At 42.9% G+C, this 17653-nt stretch overlaps 1 protein-coding gene across 3 annotated transcripts in view; it reads right to left on the bottom strand.

Annotated features, from left to right (window-relative positions):
- The window catches only part of CEP131 (centrosomal protein 131), a 1227592-nt gene that overhangs the window by 191170 nt on the left and 1018769 nt on the right, over window positions 1-17653 (bottom strand). For all 3 annotated transcript variants that reach the window (XM_069655164.1, XM_069655163.1, XM_069655162.1), the window contains 2 exons: window positions 6543-6617; window positions 5869-6011 (listed from right to left, as the gene is read on the bottom strand). In XM_069655164.1, the coding sequence (XP_069511265.1) occupies window positions 5869-6011; window positions 6543-6617 (218 nt within the window). The remainder of the gene's footprint in view (window positions 1-5868; window positions 6012-6542; window positions 6618-17653) is intronic.

Genomic DNA, 17653 nt, shown 5'->3' with positions numbered 1-17653 from the left:
GTGATAGTATTAGATACATTTTAAAATTGTGTTTGTTCTATTATACAGCAGACTATCAATTTCAAAACATTCATCCTTTTTACTCTTGGATATATCGTTGCAGAGTAGCATTGAAAATTGTGTTCTGCATTTGGTGCATATAAACCTACTTATTTATTTGTGCTCAGAACTCAGTTCTATTTTTATAAGCATTGAGCAAGTTATTCTATTATTTTGCTGGGCTTCATGTGTTCCTTTGATGGCTGGATGGGTGATCTGTTTTGCCAAATAGCTTAACTCGTGACCACCCTGCACAACCCCATTTCTTGTTTTTGAGTGCCAAATTGAACTGAAGTTTCCTTCAGTCATTGTGTTAGATTTGGTAAGCATGTAAAGTGGCAGTATGACCAAGAAGAGCCGCAGAGGAGCAGGAGGGAGGGTTCACTTGTGAATCCATGCCAGACCCATGCTGGAGAACAATAGTTACAGTTAAGTAACTTAAACTTGCTCCAGCATGGTGTCTGGCATGGATTCACATGCTCATGAAAAACTAATACACATTACACAACCACAGGAGCTGGCAAGGCTCAACAGAAGTAATCAACACTCACCACTGAAACAGACACACCTCAAGCGTACAGATTGCGTAGCACTGCCTGGCCGACTCTGGACTCCTCCCTGGAATTCCTGTTAACGCAGTAGAATTTTGTGACGGTTTGCGTGGACCTCCACATCGCAGCCCTGCAGATGTCGAGCGGGGATACACCAGAAACGAATGCAGTTGTCGCAGCAATCGTTCGGGTGGAGTGAGTTCTTGGGCGGCCCGGCAGAGGTAATCTATAGCCAACCGATAACAGTGCATGATGCACCCGAAGAGCCATCTTGAGATGGAAGCCTTGTACGCGGCCTTCCCATTATTCACAGGTCCAAAATTCACAAACAATTGAGAAGTCTGGGCGCCGGCAACCAAGAAAGCCTGAACCCTGTTGTTGGCCGATGGAAATAGGAGCACACGGGCTCTGATGAAACAAAATAACTTTTCTGTGAAAAAACATGGGAAAAAAGTACAAAAAAAGCTCTGAGAGCAACTCGAGGACTCTCAACACTGAAGCGTGCAGTAAAAATATGAAGATGGCTTCTAGAGGCAGGGATTAGGGAGAGGACTGTCATTGGATGGGGCAATATGACCCAGAAGACAGTGATTGGTTTAGAGGAGAAAAACTGTTTTAAAGCCAAAGTGAACATTTTTTTCTTCTAGTGAGGATTTCCAGCCTGACGACTGGGAATATTCATGAGCATGTGAATCCATGACAGACCCCATGCTGGAGAAATAGACTTTGCTTATCCTTTTCACTAAGTTATGTAGTTCTTTTAGGGGACTGGCTGCTTCCTTGTCCTCTTTTTTTATAGATTATCATTGTTTAGCTCAAGTTTCTTCCCTCTTGCTTGTAGGACTCCAGACCCCCTTATATACCTTCTCTGGGAGTTTGGTTGCTGAACTCCCAATTACAATTCAACTGTTCCTGGGGTTCTCTTTCAAGTATGCCATTTATCTTCCTGACCTCACGGGTCTGTACTCCCCAGATGTCTCTTTGGTTGCTGTTCTTTATCTTCAGGATACGGGTTAACCTTTCCCTTTTCCCAAGGCAATAAATAAGATTCTATTCCTCTTCCCTGCAGTGGGTTTCCTGTTCCTCTTTATCCCATTAGCACAGTTCTGAGATGTTAAGCTTTCAAATCTATTTTTGTCCCATTCTATGGGGTTTGGGTATCTCTTTATCTCATTAACACAGTTCAGGTGAAATAGGATTCCAATTCTAGTTCTCTTTCCTTAAGTGGTTTTTCTGTTTCTCTTTAGCTCATTATTACAGTTCCGATTCATCTGCTTGTTTCCAATTCGTTTAACAATAGGACTGGAATGAGTTTCGTTTTACTTATACTGGGTCCCTTTTAACTTTCCAGTATTACCGTTCTACCTTCTGTCTTCAGGGTGTTGCCAGCACCTATAGGAATTTGGCCTCTCTTGGCTTCTTGGTAGCTCTGCGGCTTCTTTTCCGCAACAACCGTCTCATATGCGTCCCGCTCTCGCCTCATGGATTGAGCTGCTGCCGGGACTCGCTTCAGGAGTTGTTTGCGCCCGCTGGTGGTGTCAGCTGAGTGCCCACCATGATTGCTCCATGGTCACGCCATTACCAAACTCTCTGTTCCAACTTATTTGAATAATATCATGCAAAGGAACAAGAGAACTTTGTGAAAAACGATTGGGACGGTTTGTAGATCATACTATGTGGCTCACAAGCGATTCTTTTTGAGACTGCCTCATCGCAGGCCATGAAAGACTGCTTACGATTGCAGTTGTGAAGATCTTAAGAGAGCTGACTTATCACGCAGTAATGCAACATTAGATATATGAATTTGTACATTCTTTTTAGACATTTTAAAATAGACATGAGTATACTTGATAAATTGCTAGATGAAAAGTTGTGAATGTGTAAAAGTCACTTGTTGGCATATGCACAATAAAAGGAAAGAAAAAATTTGATTTCCTCGGTTCTCGAATGCCAGTCTCCCAGCCTTTCTCATTCCGCACCGGTGCTGCTCTGGCTTACACGGGCTCAGCGTTGTGTGACAGCATTGCCTCCTTCCACTCGGTTACATAGAGGGGGCTTCCCCTGGTATTCTCAGCTTTCCGCCCTCTCTTGCCTAAAGTCTTCTCTCAGGTTGCCGAGGAAAGGCTAATGCTTTTTCATCACCTGGTAGGAGAAAGGACCCAGGGGAACGAGAGGACTGCGTGGGGTGGGATGCAGCATTTGTCTTCTTCTAGCGACGATATCTCCTCAGTGCCAGAGTATGTAATGGCTTGTTGTAATAATCTTTTTGCTCCACAAGTTAAATAAATAAAAATAGGTGAAACCAATCAAACTCCTAGGTATCGGGAGAATTAAAAACCCTTCCAAAATCCTGAAGATTTGTAAAGCCAAAAACCTCCTTAATGCCCAGAGAAAGGAAATCTGTGAAGAATAACGGCTTAAAAGAACTGCCTTCCTCTTTTCAATTAAGTCTGGTAACTGATCCTTATCATAGTCCCTTAAAAAATATAATAGGGGACGGAGATGAGTTTAAAAGTGAAAAAATGTACTTTACCATTAGGGACTTCACATCCCATAATTCCCTAAGTACTGGGACGAAGAATAGAGCTAAAAATGTACAATGCTGCAGGAGTGGTCAGATTGTTAATTCAGATGACCCACACCTGAGGGAGACAGAAGCTTAAAAAGCGCCCTCAAGTGCAGGCCATAAGGAAGAGCAAGAAGCAGAAGCAGTGTGATTCAAACAGACAGCCAAGGCAGAAGCCGGAGAGGGTCTGTGCTTCCGATGTCACGCAGTGGGAAGCATTGAAGAGGATAGCTTGCCCTCCCAGGAGGCTGTCTCTGGTGGCTGGTGTGCACCAGAAATCCTCAGGAGCAAAAGGAGATGCTGTTGCAGATGGCAGGGGTGACGGTGGACTAAGAGTGGCGGTTTTCTGGATTGCGATAAGCCACAGAAGCGGAACTCCTGCAAGCAGCGAGGGGATCGGATGCGCATGTCTTACCCGGTACCCAGTGAGTTCACAAGTTAGAAATGACAAACTGAGCGCTCTGCATCCGCTCGCATGTTCATGGCAGACGTTCACCAAGTAAGCAGCACACGGGTATCAGTGAAAGTGGTCATAAAACTGATTTTGAATACCAAAATATTGAAAAGCAGCGAAAGCATTATATGACAAAACCAAATGACTCATTTTAAACGTGTGAGTTTGTGAAATGCCCAGCAACCCGATGGGGGGCGATATTAAGAATAACTACAAGCACAGCCCAAGCCAAGAGGGACTAAAATCAAAGCAATTAAAATCCAACAGATATTGCCAACAGGAAAAGGGTGCTAATTGGCTGTGAACTTTGCTGGCCATACTTTGTACAACATTGGTAAAAGCTGGGATAAACTCATTACCAAAGCCAAGGGAGGAACAGAATAAGACCATTTCCTTGTCAGTATTGGGTTACTTGTACAGGTGGAAAACAAGAGTGGCAAAAAGGCTGCCCTTCTGGAAAAGGTTATTCAGAAGGAGAGGAGCATTATTTACAGAGAAGTATTAAGGAACGGCTTTGTGAATCCTGTTTTCCCTGAAGAGTTGATCACATTTTGAAGCTGCAGAACTGTGAAGCGGTTGTGAACCTCTTGTCAGTTGATCTGAACCACAAAACCTGTTGTGACACACTGTTCGGGCAGGGAAGTAAACCCGGATGGCAAACCTTTGGAGGAGCAGGCCTGGCATGGAAGCAAACCAGGTGTGAACTTAGGAAGTAGGCCAGGCATGGGATTAAACCTAGTAAAATTTGATGAAGTGCTAAAAAGTGATCCTGACAAAGACAATATATGTTGCTTGTGTTGTTGAAGAAAGAACCGTGTGAAGCTGCTGTAAGGGAGTTGTAGGTCTTTAGAACTCTTCAGTTGTGGCAAATCCTCCTGCCCAAGACAAATATTATTGCTATTGACGAATTGAGAACAAAGTTCTTTATTTAAAGAGGATGCATCTTATACTAGTTCAGGGAAGAGAAAGAACGTTCCATTTTCCTTGTTGAATCATTGAAATATTTGAACTTTCTGTTTACAAGTGTAAGTTGCAAAGAACTGTGTTGGAACTTGGTTGCAAATTAGGATTTCCTTATTTCTTTCAGAACCGTGGAGAAAATCCTGCTTAAATCTGGGCAAGGGGAACTCATCCAGGTTACAAGGAAAGACTGTTGCATTACGAACTCAATTGTTATACTAATTTTGATATTTTGATGCCTTTGAACTGTCATGCATTACCTAATTTATTTATTGTATGTATAAGTGTGAGGGACAGATATCCTTTGTTAGAGTGTTTCCTTTAGTTTATTAGGCAGGGAAATCCTCAACAGGGTAGGGATAGTGAGGCGTTTATCACACCATCTAATTTAATAAAATGGAATTTGTTGAAAATCCTTCACAAGTTGTCCACCTAAAGTTTCTCACAACATTCAATCCAACTGTTCTCAAACTACATTCGACTGTTTGGGCACATGCTATTTTAGTCCATCACCCAACTAATCACACCCCCTAGGAGTACATCTAATCAGTGATAAAAGAACTGCCAGCTAGATTAGAAATCTAAAATGATCAGCATCTCTTCCCTACACCACAAATGTTCTGCACTTCCTCATGCTTGAACCAGAGAAGTTTAGCTCACAAGCACCCAATCATGAAAACATCCTCACCACTGTTGCAATGATCGGTGTTGAGTCTCTTTTATGCTGGAGCTAGACAGTATCCATGACCAGGAGGCAGAAATAGGTGTGAAAATTGTGGGCATCTTGCCACTGGACCACCTTTGTTGCCACAATAACGTGGGTGCATGTCTTCCCGTTCCAAGATGGTGCCTTGCAATTAGAGACTGGAATTGAGATGAGCCAGCAAAGCTCTGAAGTGCACGAGTGGCAAGGCCACAGCATCGGAGGGGTAGCACTGACTATAGGGGATTGAAAGAGGCTGGTCTCCAGGAACTGTTGCCATACAAAGGAAGCCCACCAACCCATAGAGCTTTTGCCTGTCTGAATCATCCTCTCGCAACAGTCCAAGGTCTCAAAAAATAAGTATGAGCACAATAAGAAATATTAATTTGCATATGCCTCAGTACTACTGTGATAATGGGTGTAGTATAAATTACTATTACATCAGCTATGTACTTGAAGACAAACTTTTGATTAACAAGTCATTTAGAAAGGGCTTCATCATTCGCCTTCATGTTAACACGTGATCCACCTCAAATCGTTAGCTCGAAATGTTCTCTCTGCTGCTTTCATTTAGTTGTGTTCCGATGCCCCTCACCTGTTTTCTGCTGCACGCTCACACTCATCTTTCGTGGTGGACATCTCTGCCTCCAGTCGTTGAATGACCATCTCAATCTCTTTGTCTCTGCCTTTCCTCACTTCCTCCTTCAATTCCCTTTCACGGGAGAGCAACCAAGCCTCCTGTACAGAAAGATAGGATTAGATCCCTCTATTCAGTCAATAATGACAATATTCCACACACATTTGGCCAGCTCCGCATTCCATTTCAGGATTAGAAGTAGGATCTCAATGCAACTGGGCCACATCATTCCTCTATGCAATCTGTTTATCAATATGACAAGTTATGTTATTTAACTTTGTACATCCATTATAAACTGCTATGCCTCAAGGGACTGGGCATTACAACATGGTACAAAGCCAAAGAAGAGAAATGCCAACAACCCATATGTAAGTACATACTTGCACTAAAGTAAAGCAATATTAAAAACATGTGAATGCCGTAACATATTTACAATCCCTTTACATGGTTACAGGTCCAAGCCAAGGGAGGAGAAGCTCTTCTTCAAACCTTGCAGAGGGGCCACACACATAGCTGAGTGGACTCTTGACCTTTATGGTCAGGACCAGGCCAGACCAGGCTATTTGATGCAATCACTGACCCTTTTATAACATTAACTGCCGAAGAGTAGTACATACTGCTTCATCTTTTACCTCTTTTTTCATGTAGTTCTCCTCCCAAGCCTGCTTCTCAATTTCCAATCGCTCCTTCAAGGATTTATTTTCAGCCTAGGGCGACATGAAGCAAAAAGTTACGAAAATACTGGTGAGCACTGCACATACGTTTAGAACAGGTTTAATTTGGGGAAGGGTGAACATTTTTGGTAAAGCTAGCTACTCTCAGGATGTTAAACCTAAATTCTATAAAAGTGTTCGAGCATATGGAGATCTGATGACATCCAAGTATTCCTCAAACCCAAACGTATGCTTTCCACTGAGATACACCAAGCCACTATTGAGACTTGGACATGCATTATCCATACCTTTCCTTGAAGTTACATGCCAGCTCATTTGACCATCCCTTTACTCTCAATGGTCATATCGTGGGGGTTTATCCAGCGAATACTCTTACCCTATGATTCACATACGTAAACCAGGGAGGGAGCGGAAGCCCCCTAATGTCAAAATGTGCTCTAAAGCATCTCTATTACTTGGACAAACGTGGAGATGTCCAGATCCTCACCCAGTAAAGCAATAGTTATAAACGTGCAAGATCTACTATTGGTTAGTAGTCACATTCCATATGGGATAGAGCATTAGGGGCACTCCGCGGCAACATCAACAAAGATTTCACAAACCTTTTTTCTATTGTAGCCAATGTCCATATGCACATGAATCCCAAAAGCTCAGCACCGTAAAGAGCTGATGGTATGGCTTGAAGTATATAAATCTCCAGTGCTGGAGTAACCGCTCCCCCCTTCATGGCAGACTGAGGATCTCCTCATACCTCCACTATTTGTATCTAAGGTTACACTGGCTTTGGCCACTTGTCCAGAGTCCATTTTCCAAAAACATAAAGCCTAAGTAATCATATGCTGCAACCTGGTCTAATCTTTGATCATCCGGAGTGACATTCAAGTTAATATTCTTTGAGGATCTATATATGAATATCATGGCTTTTTTGTTAATTTCTTTGTTATCTTCTAAGGGCAGCTCCTTGCATTTGATATTGAAGCGCTCCAAGGTGCGCCTTAGGCCCATAAAAGAAGTCGGCAATAGCACAGTGTCGTTGGCAAAAAATATTTATCTATGCCCACCCTGGGTGGGGGGCAGAAGGGTGGAGGGTATGTTCAGTCAGGTCCTTGATTACCTCATTTATTTAAATGCAGAAGGAGTGGGGCGGGGACGTCCCCCTGCCTCACTCCCTTCTCTACATCAAAGAGAGAAGTTACCACCCCATGCCCCAACATACTACCTCCCTATTGGCGGAGTACACATACTTAATCATAGTCAGATGTTCCGGTATATTTTTTTGTATAGAACCTACCATAGTTGATTCCTGTGGACACAGACAAAAGCGATCTTAAGATCGATAAAGACTGCATCTAACTTTATTTTTAGGACTGTGTATTTCATCAGGACGCCCTCCCCTCCAAGTGTGCTGATGGCATCTTTGACCTCAATTACTTCAACACAGAAAATCCGGGTTCCCGTTTGCGTCAACTCTCTCATTATTGAGGTGCTGCATTCTTCCTTAGTAGGAAGAGACTCTGTGCCCCTACATAGGTCCCCGAAGTGGGTCTGCCACATGTTGGGGCCCATACTACACTGCAGTTCGCAGTCATCACGTACATCCTTACCTACTACCAACTTCTGAAAACATACATAAATCTGCACATCAAGCAGTTCATCCAATCTTGCTCTATAGAATGACTCCTTTTACAGTTGAATAGTCTTTCTATAAGTGTCTTTCTATAAGTGGCTCTGAGGTAGCAAAGCCGTATTTTATCCACCGGAGGCACTTCTAGGCACTAAAGTAGTTTTCTTATTTTTATTGGTTTCGGTAAGAAGGGATATATGTTACGTACTAGGGCGTCGTACTCCGGCATCACCCTCACATGCCCCACAACAAATTCCTTCAACGTACTTCATGATAGCATTATAGATACCTGGCTTATAATTTTTCCCTCAGTGGTGACCCATTATACTGAGCAACGTGCATGATCACCAAATGCTAACCGAGAGGATCTGTTGATCACTATTGTGAAAAACCTAAGGATTTTCCCTACGTACTCCCTGGGCATCCTCTTCTCAAGTGGCCAGGGGACGGCCATCACTGTTGGATCCAGACCCTGTGAGAGGACAGCGAGGGAGGATAAACAAAGAGCCCTCAAGGATTGGAAAGGAGGAGCCCGAACATGAGACATGGTATCCCCACCTTCTCCAACACCCCCTACCCAACATTTCCTCCATCTTCATAGGCTGTTGTGAATCCTGTCCTGTCCCCAATTCCAAAAAGGAGCAAGGTAAAAGGAAGGCATAGGAAAACCGGGAAAAGGGAATTAAACACATTACCCCGTGTTTTACAGCAACACGATTATTCCCCTTTTCCTGACAGTATTTTACTTGATTCACCCACAATTACTAGGGAACACTACAACCCCCACAATTCAATTTCCCCACTTATCTGCCAAATGACTGAGACGAAGAAGAGGCAACTTAGAGCCATGAAGATTACCTCTGGAGAACACTAAGACACAGAGGAAATATTATTTACCCGTAACCATGGGTTGTCCCGTTAATAGGGTCAGGCAGGGCTGGGCAACTACTGACACCAGACTCCCATTAATTTTCCCAGCAAGTATAAAAGGTGGAGCACACAGGCACACTCAAGAGTGAACTGGGGATGCTGGACCGTGCATGGAGGCCAGGAGAGAACAGCAGCTGGGGGAACCCTGGAGAGCCTGTAGAAAGACAGACTGCCAAGACACTGAGCCTGTTAGTAAAGGGGAGGCTGCAGTGTGGCGAGGGAGCTGCGTCACCAGGGAGCCAAACCAGGGACAGCTGGAGTTTTCTGGCAGTGCCCAAGCCAGAGCTCATCCCCCATGGCGAGGTACTGAAGCTCAGGTGTCTGAGGGTCAGGTGGCGAAACCCTGACCTCAGTTGCACCCCACTAAAAAACCCTTCTGCTCCCAAGATGGCCAGAATGCTGCCAAGGGGAGCTAGCAAAGTGGGAGCAAAACAGGAAAGATGCATTGTGGGACATGTATGGAAATTAGCAACTTTTTTTTGAGAATCTGAGCGCTGCTAGGTACGAGAAGGAACAGCTCTTCCTGAGCTACTGAAACCAGGCTCTGGAGAGGAGCAGAAGAAAGCCGAGCGGGTGGACCATATTCCCAGGAACGCACAAGGGGTGGCAGAGTGAGGCTTTTGATTCATACCAAGGTTGCCGGGTCCCCTCCTGGGTGAACGATGGCGGTGGGGACACTCGGACGAGGCAGAGATGGACGAGGCAGAGATAAAGTCCTTGACAGCTGTGGGCAATGCAAGTGAGAAAAGCTACGCGATAACCACAATCGGTTAGCGAGCAGATGGAACAAAAGCGAGTGATACAGTAACAGTGCAGAATAACTAGGAAGGTTGCGCAGAAGGGCAAAGAAAATGTTGATCATTAACCAAGCGATACAAAGTAGCAGAGTAGTCATGTGTATGTGAAACACTCACCCTTAAGTTTCTGTGAAAAGTTTATGAACTGGTAACAAAGAAAAACAAAGAATTAACAACAAACTATTAAAAGTGTATCGAAAAGAAAAAGTCTCGATTGAGGGAAGCCGACGAAAGCTTACAAAACTGCAGGTAGCAGAAAGCTTTAGTCTATTGTGAAAACACATGAGAACTTTGAGCAATATTGAGTGCAAGATCAAAGTGGTCTACATAAAAACCTTTGCCGTCTCGAAAGTCTTCGACAGTCAAGATATGAAATAAGAGTATGAAACAGAGGAGTCTGAGACCAGCGGAGGGAGACCCAGTGAGCTATGTGAATATTTGAACTGGGTTTTCTTTTGGTGAAACTAATCTTGGGCAAGTGAACCCCCATGAAACAGAGGGGTCTGAGCCCGGAAGAGGAGGACCCAATTAACTATGAAGATTTTAACTGTGTTTTCTTTCGTGATATCCAGAACTTTTTGAACATTGAAGAGCCTGTTGCTCAAACCTGAACTATTGAATCGTACCAGTTGGACAGAGTGTGCCAGATTGACAGAACTGTGCCACCCACCTACCTTTTTGATAATCCCTTCATACCCCGTGCTTCTGAACGTGAGGAAGGGCGCCGTTATTTATGACCGTTGTGACAGTTCTATTGAAACACCACCTTTCTATTGCATAGTCCCTTTACACATTTGTTATTTAAAAGTAAGGGCAAGGTTAGGTTTCTTTTATATAGGCCTTCTTTTGTTGACCAGACTGACTTGGACTATTTATTTTGTTTTGATGGTAGAGACTACTCCCATCCTAGAGCTAGGGCTAGTTGGAAATTCGCCCAACTTTACAATATACAAAAATAAAGGTTTTCAAAACTTGCATCAATTGGGTCCCTCTACTGTTGATACCATGCCTTCCTCGCACCCTGAATTTGTTGTTTTTCCACCCGAAAGAACAGACTTCACAGGACAATAGCTTGTGATCGCTTTCACAGCAACTTAAAACTTCAAATTTGCAAACATTGCCCAGTCCATAGCAATAGTTAGCACATAATCGATCCTCGACGAATCCTTATGGCCATAGAAGGTGTTCCTGGATGGTAGATCAAGGACCACTCAACCATTTCAAGCTTTTTGAAAAAATATTTATATAGCGCCGGAGTATGCAGGCATCAGGGCATATTAAAAGAAGAGATGTAACCAGAACCATAATTATCATTCAAACAAGGCAGTCTTCAGTTTTCTGAATTTCAGGGGATCATTTATAATACTTAAGGCAGCTGGAAGTTTATTACATTCCTGGGCGGTTTGCATAGGGAATGAACAGCGGTTTCCCTTTGACCCACTTGCTCTTGGGGCATATCAGCCTCATGGTCTTTATTCTTGGGAGGATAGTTCAGGGGCAATGTGCTCACCTTGGAAGCAAGAGGACACGCAGCACCACAGGTTCCGCGCTTAGTAACATCTGGGTATTAAGTGCATTATAAATAACCTATAATCATGGTATTGGCAGCCCAAGTTATTCTGGCAGACATTTGCACAGAAACACATTCTTTAATATACTGAGGGGCTTCACCATAGAGACAATTGTGAACAATTGTAAGGGCTTTAAAACGGATTCTGGCTTTCACAGGGAGCCAATGTAGTTCCCTTCTGTGTGCCGAGACAGATTTGTGCCGTGGTATGTTCTTCACTATCCGAACTGCATCATTTTGCAGCACTTTAAGTTTTCTTAAGTAGCCTTCATTTGTCCCGAGCAATAAGGCACTACAATAATCGATTAGGGGCATTATAAGAGCACAAACTAATGTGGAGCAGTTGGATTCATAAACAGAAGGCTTCACCAATCTCAGGAGTCTTAGATGATATTGGGCCTTGCCTACGACTGGGTATATGTGGGTCGACATACTCATGGATGGCTTGAGGGTTATCCCCAAGGTTTTAACTTGGCTAGCGACTTTGATATAGTGCTGCTTGATATCAAAGCCAACATATTGGGCCTGAAGTTTGGCGCAGGCCTGCGGGGAGCCAAAGATCAAAAGCTTGGTTTTGTTTCCATTCAAGCACATGCCATTAAGTCTCATCCAGCTCTGTATTACACCATAAACTGTGGAGATTCTTTCTGTGTCTTTTTCATAGTTATCACTCAGCTCCATAATGAGCTGAGCGTCGTCCGCATAGTTGGTCAAACGGACTCCAAGGGAACCCAGGAGGTCACATAATGGACGGCAAGATACGTTAAACATGGCAGGAGAAATGCAAGCCCACTGCTGAACTTCGCATTCAAGTGTTTCAGACCCAGAGATCACCTCTCCCCAAACAATCCTCGACGTTCGGTTACTGAAGAAGGCCAGCAGATTGCATTATTCGAGCAGTTGCTCACACTACTTAGTCTTACCAAGAGTTTTTCACGATCCACGAGATCGAAGGCTGCTGATAGATTCAATAAAATCAGCAGCCCGAGTTACTTTTATCCACAATCTTTAGAATTTCAGTTTGAAGATCTAGAAGTGCACTTTCTATGAGGGGGGTTACCAACACATCCTTTTTTAGAATGCCTGGTACTTCATTCCTTTCAAAAGAGGCATTTACAAAGCGAATCAGAAAAGGTACAAATAGTTCACCATAAGTTTTCACCATAGCAAGTGGTAGGTCTCATGTTCTTTGGGGTTGCTATCATAGTAGCGTCAAAGACAGATTCAAAGGAAAACATTTTTCATGTTGAGTTGTAGTTTCTGTACTCTCTACTGTTACCACATGGGTTGATTTGCTAAAGTTATTTATAATATCCTGTGCTACTTTAATTTTTTGGGAAAAGGCTGTTGAATGGCTTCACAATCCTTGGTCTGTGGGGAAAAGGTGTCAAGTAGTGCCTTGGGCTTCTCGCGATCTCTAAAGATTCCAAAAGGTTTTTACAATCATTTTTGGCATTGGCTATTTCATTACCATAGTAGCCTTTTTTTGCCAAAATGATTTCTTTACGATAGAATTTCCAAGCATTTTTTTCATTTTCCACTGACTGCTCCGTTTACCCTTTCCTTTCTGCTCTTCTTTTTTCTTGCTTCCGACTGGTCGGGGCTGGAGTGAACCAATTTTGACCATTTGACCTTTCTCAGAGTTTTCTCTCTCCCTGGTGATGCTTCAGCTATAAGGTCAGTAAAAGACCTTTCATATTCAGCTGCCAGCAACTGTGGGCTATCATGCTCTGCAGTGTTCTTCATAATATTGTCCAAATAGCTTTTCAGATCATTGCTCAAATAGTTAATTTCTGCTAGTCAGTTTCTTTACAGCGTTATTCCTATTAATCTCATTGAGTAGGTAGAGGGAAATTAAAAGACATGAAAAAGTGATCAGAACAGACACAGGGGACTACCAGTAAAGGACTTCGGTTAAGATTTGTAGTGATGACCCAGTCCAATGTGTTACCTAAATTATGGGTAGGGTCTTTACTATGTATGATGAAGTCATGACTTTTGAGAAGTTGTTCTAATTCGGTGGCATCAGGGTCTTCAGAATTCCCAAGCCATCTGTAAAAATCAACCAATACCAAATATGGCGCTATTGGGTTTATTAAAGGAGGCCATAATACTTATAAATTCCTCCTGAAAACCTGGCATATCTCATGGTGGGTGATAAAGCAGAACCAGGTTCAGGCAGTTAGGTGTGATCTTAAGAATCATCTCACAACTACTACATGTGATAGGTGATCTAAAGGCAGAGATGTCCTCTCGCTCTCTTGCAGTGCCTCTCAGCCGTGGGAGACTGGATGAACCACAACTGGCTGAAGCTAAAAGGGGACAAGACTGAGGTACTGGTGGTGGTCTCCCCCTGGCTGCTTCACTATAGGTGTCTTCTTTCTGGCCTCCCTCCCTTGGACCCCTTCCGGTGCCTGCCACTACTGTAAAAAGATCTGGGGGTTATGATCTCCGCTTCTTTGTCATTGGAGCACCAGGTTTCTGAGATGTGTAAGGCAGGACACTTCCATTTAAGTATTTTGAGGAAAGTGCTTCTTCTTATACCCCTTAAGTTTAGGCCTTCAGTTGTCGCCGCTCTGGTATTGAGTCTGGACTACTGTAATGCTCTCCATCTTGTTCAGCCTATAGGTTTCACCCAACGGTTGCAGCGTCTTCAAAATCTATCTGCTAGGCTTGCCACCGGAACTCCATATGGTGCCCATATTACCACAAGTCCTGCGCTTGCTTCACTGGCTACCCGTTGCACAGCAGATATTTAAATCTCTGTGTCTGGTCCACCGGAACGTGCCAGGTTTGGGGGCAGAATACCTTCAGGACAAATTTAGTCGATACGTCCCTACCCAGTGCCTCTGGTCAGGGACATCAGGCTTGCTCTGTGTCCCGCCCTTCTGTCGTTCGGAAATGGGAGGTCAGGCTTTCTTAGTTGCTGTAGCTCGGCTGTGGAATGACCTGCCAGAGGCACTGAGAGCTATTTCTAACCACCTATAATTCAGGAGATCCCTGAAAACTCTTTTATAGATGTCAGTGCTTAGCTGTGTTTGGTCTCAGCGCCAAGATACCCTTGGGTGAAAGTGTGCCTTTTAAACTTAACATAACAAAGAATTGTTTTTTTTTAATCAACTTTATTTAACAGTTTCACAGAATTGAAAAACAAAAAAGGAACATACATGCGAGGATAGATTTGCAAGTAATTCCATAGAGTCAATTTCTTCATAACACATGCCACTACCAATTACCATATTTCATTACCATAAAATACCCAACCCCACGTCCCATTTCAACTACAAGACACAGCAAAGACAGTACAGTAGACTAGACAAACACCCTCCCACCCCCCAACCCCCAACATCATTATCACATCTACAGATCAAGTCCCACACTTCAATCAAGTAAACTATTAAACGACTCCCATATCTCCTCATAGTCAACCTCCCGGTCACACCTCAAAGCTTGTCTCTTTTTGTACCACGAAAGTGTTCGCATATCCGACATCCAATTTTCATAGTGTTTTTTTTTTCTAGATTTCCACACCTTCATTATATGCTTGATGGCCATCAACAATGCCCTATCAATCCAATCCAGGGAATCACATATATCTCCATTTCTATTATCCACCAAGAGAAATATTACTGATTTAAAAGTTCGAGGGAATAAATTGTTCACCACCAAATCGACCCGATCCAGAACATCCTTCCAAAAATCCAAAACTCTACTACACTCCCAAAAGCATATGTTGAAAGGTCCCTCTTGAGCGATTACACCCCCAGCACAAGTCTGAGTCTGTCAATCCTCTCCTATTCATCCTCACAGGTATCCAATAAATACGCCCTAAAATGCGCTGATGGATATAGCTTAGGTTTAGATGAACTTTCGCTTTCACCGCTACTCTCCAGGCATAATTCCACGATTCTTCAGACGACTCCATTCCCAATTCTAATTCCCATTCCATTCTTGGCTTGTCCCAAGAGTTCCACATACAGCCCTGTAAAGGCATCAATTTAATAAAGGTCGAAACCACCTATGGTGGTATGATAAATAATTCACAGATTGGAGGTCTAAAACACAAAGGTCCACTCAATATCTGAAATCTCTCCCTCAGCAACTGCTCCAGAGACCTATGTCTCCTGATCTCCCTATTGTTCAAACCATAACTAACCAAATCCTCAAACGGAGCCATCACTCCATCCCTCCAAACATCTATCTTCAAAATACCCTTGTTGGTCCAACCTCTCCAATTTAGCATTTTATTTCCAATTTGCAGACCTGGATTCAGCCAAATGGATGCCGAATCATTAAAAAAACAAAGATTGTCCACACCTTTCAATCCAAGAAACGAGAGCAGATTTCGAAACTACCATTGTTTCCAATTTTGTCCCAGAGTTTGGCATCCTCCCATAGGAATACATTCAGGTCACAGAAAAAGGATATAATCTCTCCCGCTCCATCAAAAGCCAATAAGGATCCGAGTCTCTCCTTTCTCTGAAGTAGTAGGAAGCCTTTTTTAATGAGAAACCCTTACATAATTTTCCCACACCGGGTAGCCAAAACCCCCCATCTTTAACTCCACGTATCATAATAAATCCTGGAATGTTTGGCCTATTTCCCTTCCCCCACAAAAAATCCATAAAAATCCTGTCAATACTCTGAACCATCCCCTTAGTAAACCTGAGAGGGGGAGACTGAATATAATATAGAACCTTTTGCAGCAACATCAATTTTATTGCATTTATTTTAGCCCAAATGCCCAAAAGCAACCTATCCCATCGTTGTACATCCTTATTCAACACTTCCTTTAATCTATCCACATTATATTCAACCATTCTTCTAATGTCATGCACCAAATAGACACCTGAATATTTCACCGAAATATCAGCCAAATGACAGTCCGAGTCAAACGATCTTCTATTTAGTAGATCTATCTTAAGCGGAAAGACCACTGTTTTCCCCCCAATTTACCTTGTACCCAGACAATTCTCCTACTTCCTGCAACATATATCTTAATAGTGGCCCCCCATCTCCGGGTTTGTCAAAACCACTGTCAGATCATCAGCATATGCCAGAACTTTCACCTCTCCATCCTTTAACTTACACCCACAAATATCCCGTTCCTGTCTAAGATATATCAAAAAAGGCTCAAGAACTAAATTAAATAAGATGGGAGAAAGTGAGCAACCCTGTCTAGTTCCTCTGAATAACCGAAAAGCTTGAGACAAAACATCATTAACCCATATTTTAGCTGAAATATTATACTGCAAAGCGCCTATTGCATTTAAGAATTGTGGACCAAAGCCCATCCAAAGTAATGTAAAATTGAGAAACGACCAAGTCACGCAATGAAACGCTTTTTCAGCATCAAAGAAAATAAGGAGTATTTCATCCACCTTCTCATGAGACAAACCCATTATATTCAGTATTGTCCTAATGTTATCATAACCACGTCTGTTGTCCATAAACCCCATGCGTGAACCACCTATCAATTCCCCTATATATCTTTGTAACCTCGTAGACATGACCTTTGCAAAAATCTTTATATCCACGTTTAGCAAAGAAATAGGACGATAGTTAGCACATTTTGAAGAATCTTTCCCCTGTTTAGAAATTAATGTAATAATCTCCTCCTGCATCGAGGTACATAATACCCCATCCGAGAGGAATCGATTAAACAAAGCACACAGCTTGGACACCAAAACTGAGCCAAAGGACGACTTTTTTTTAATTTATTTTTATTATTTTGACTGTTTAACAAGGCAAATTAAATATGTTAGATTCACAGTACCCTTCTGTGGAGTTATGTCATAACAATAACAGAATAAATGCATAACAGAAAAAGAATAACTCGCGCCTTGTGCTACAAACCCATCCCTCCCTTCCCACCCCCCAGCCCCTTCCCTACTCATCACATCTAGCTAATTGTAGAACGGAAGCAATAAACAAATCAAATGATAACTAACGATCCAGTTCTGAGACTACGTTGGTTACCATAGTTGTATCTTGCACTGCGACATTTGGCGTTGATATATGGTTCACCGTCAGCAGGAGTCCAAAAATATGGGGCATTGTCTCTAGCATAGCTCTTTGATATTCATTGTCAGTCTGTGGTTTCCCAACATTCAGTGTAATACTCCAAGAAGGGCAACCACAGCATGTT

This window comes from Ambystoma mexicanum, chromosome 3q (assembly GCF_040938575.1).
Source record: "Ambystoma mexicanum isolate Mex_15411 chromosome 3q, UKY_AmexF1_1, whole genome shotgun sequence".
NCBI classification, from domain to species: domain Eukaryota; kingdom Metazoa; phylum Chordata; class Amphibia; order Caudata; family Ambystomatidae; genus Ambystoma; species Ambystoma mexicanum.
This window is presented reverse-complemented; position numbering and strand designations above follow the sequence as displayed.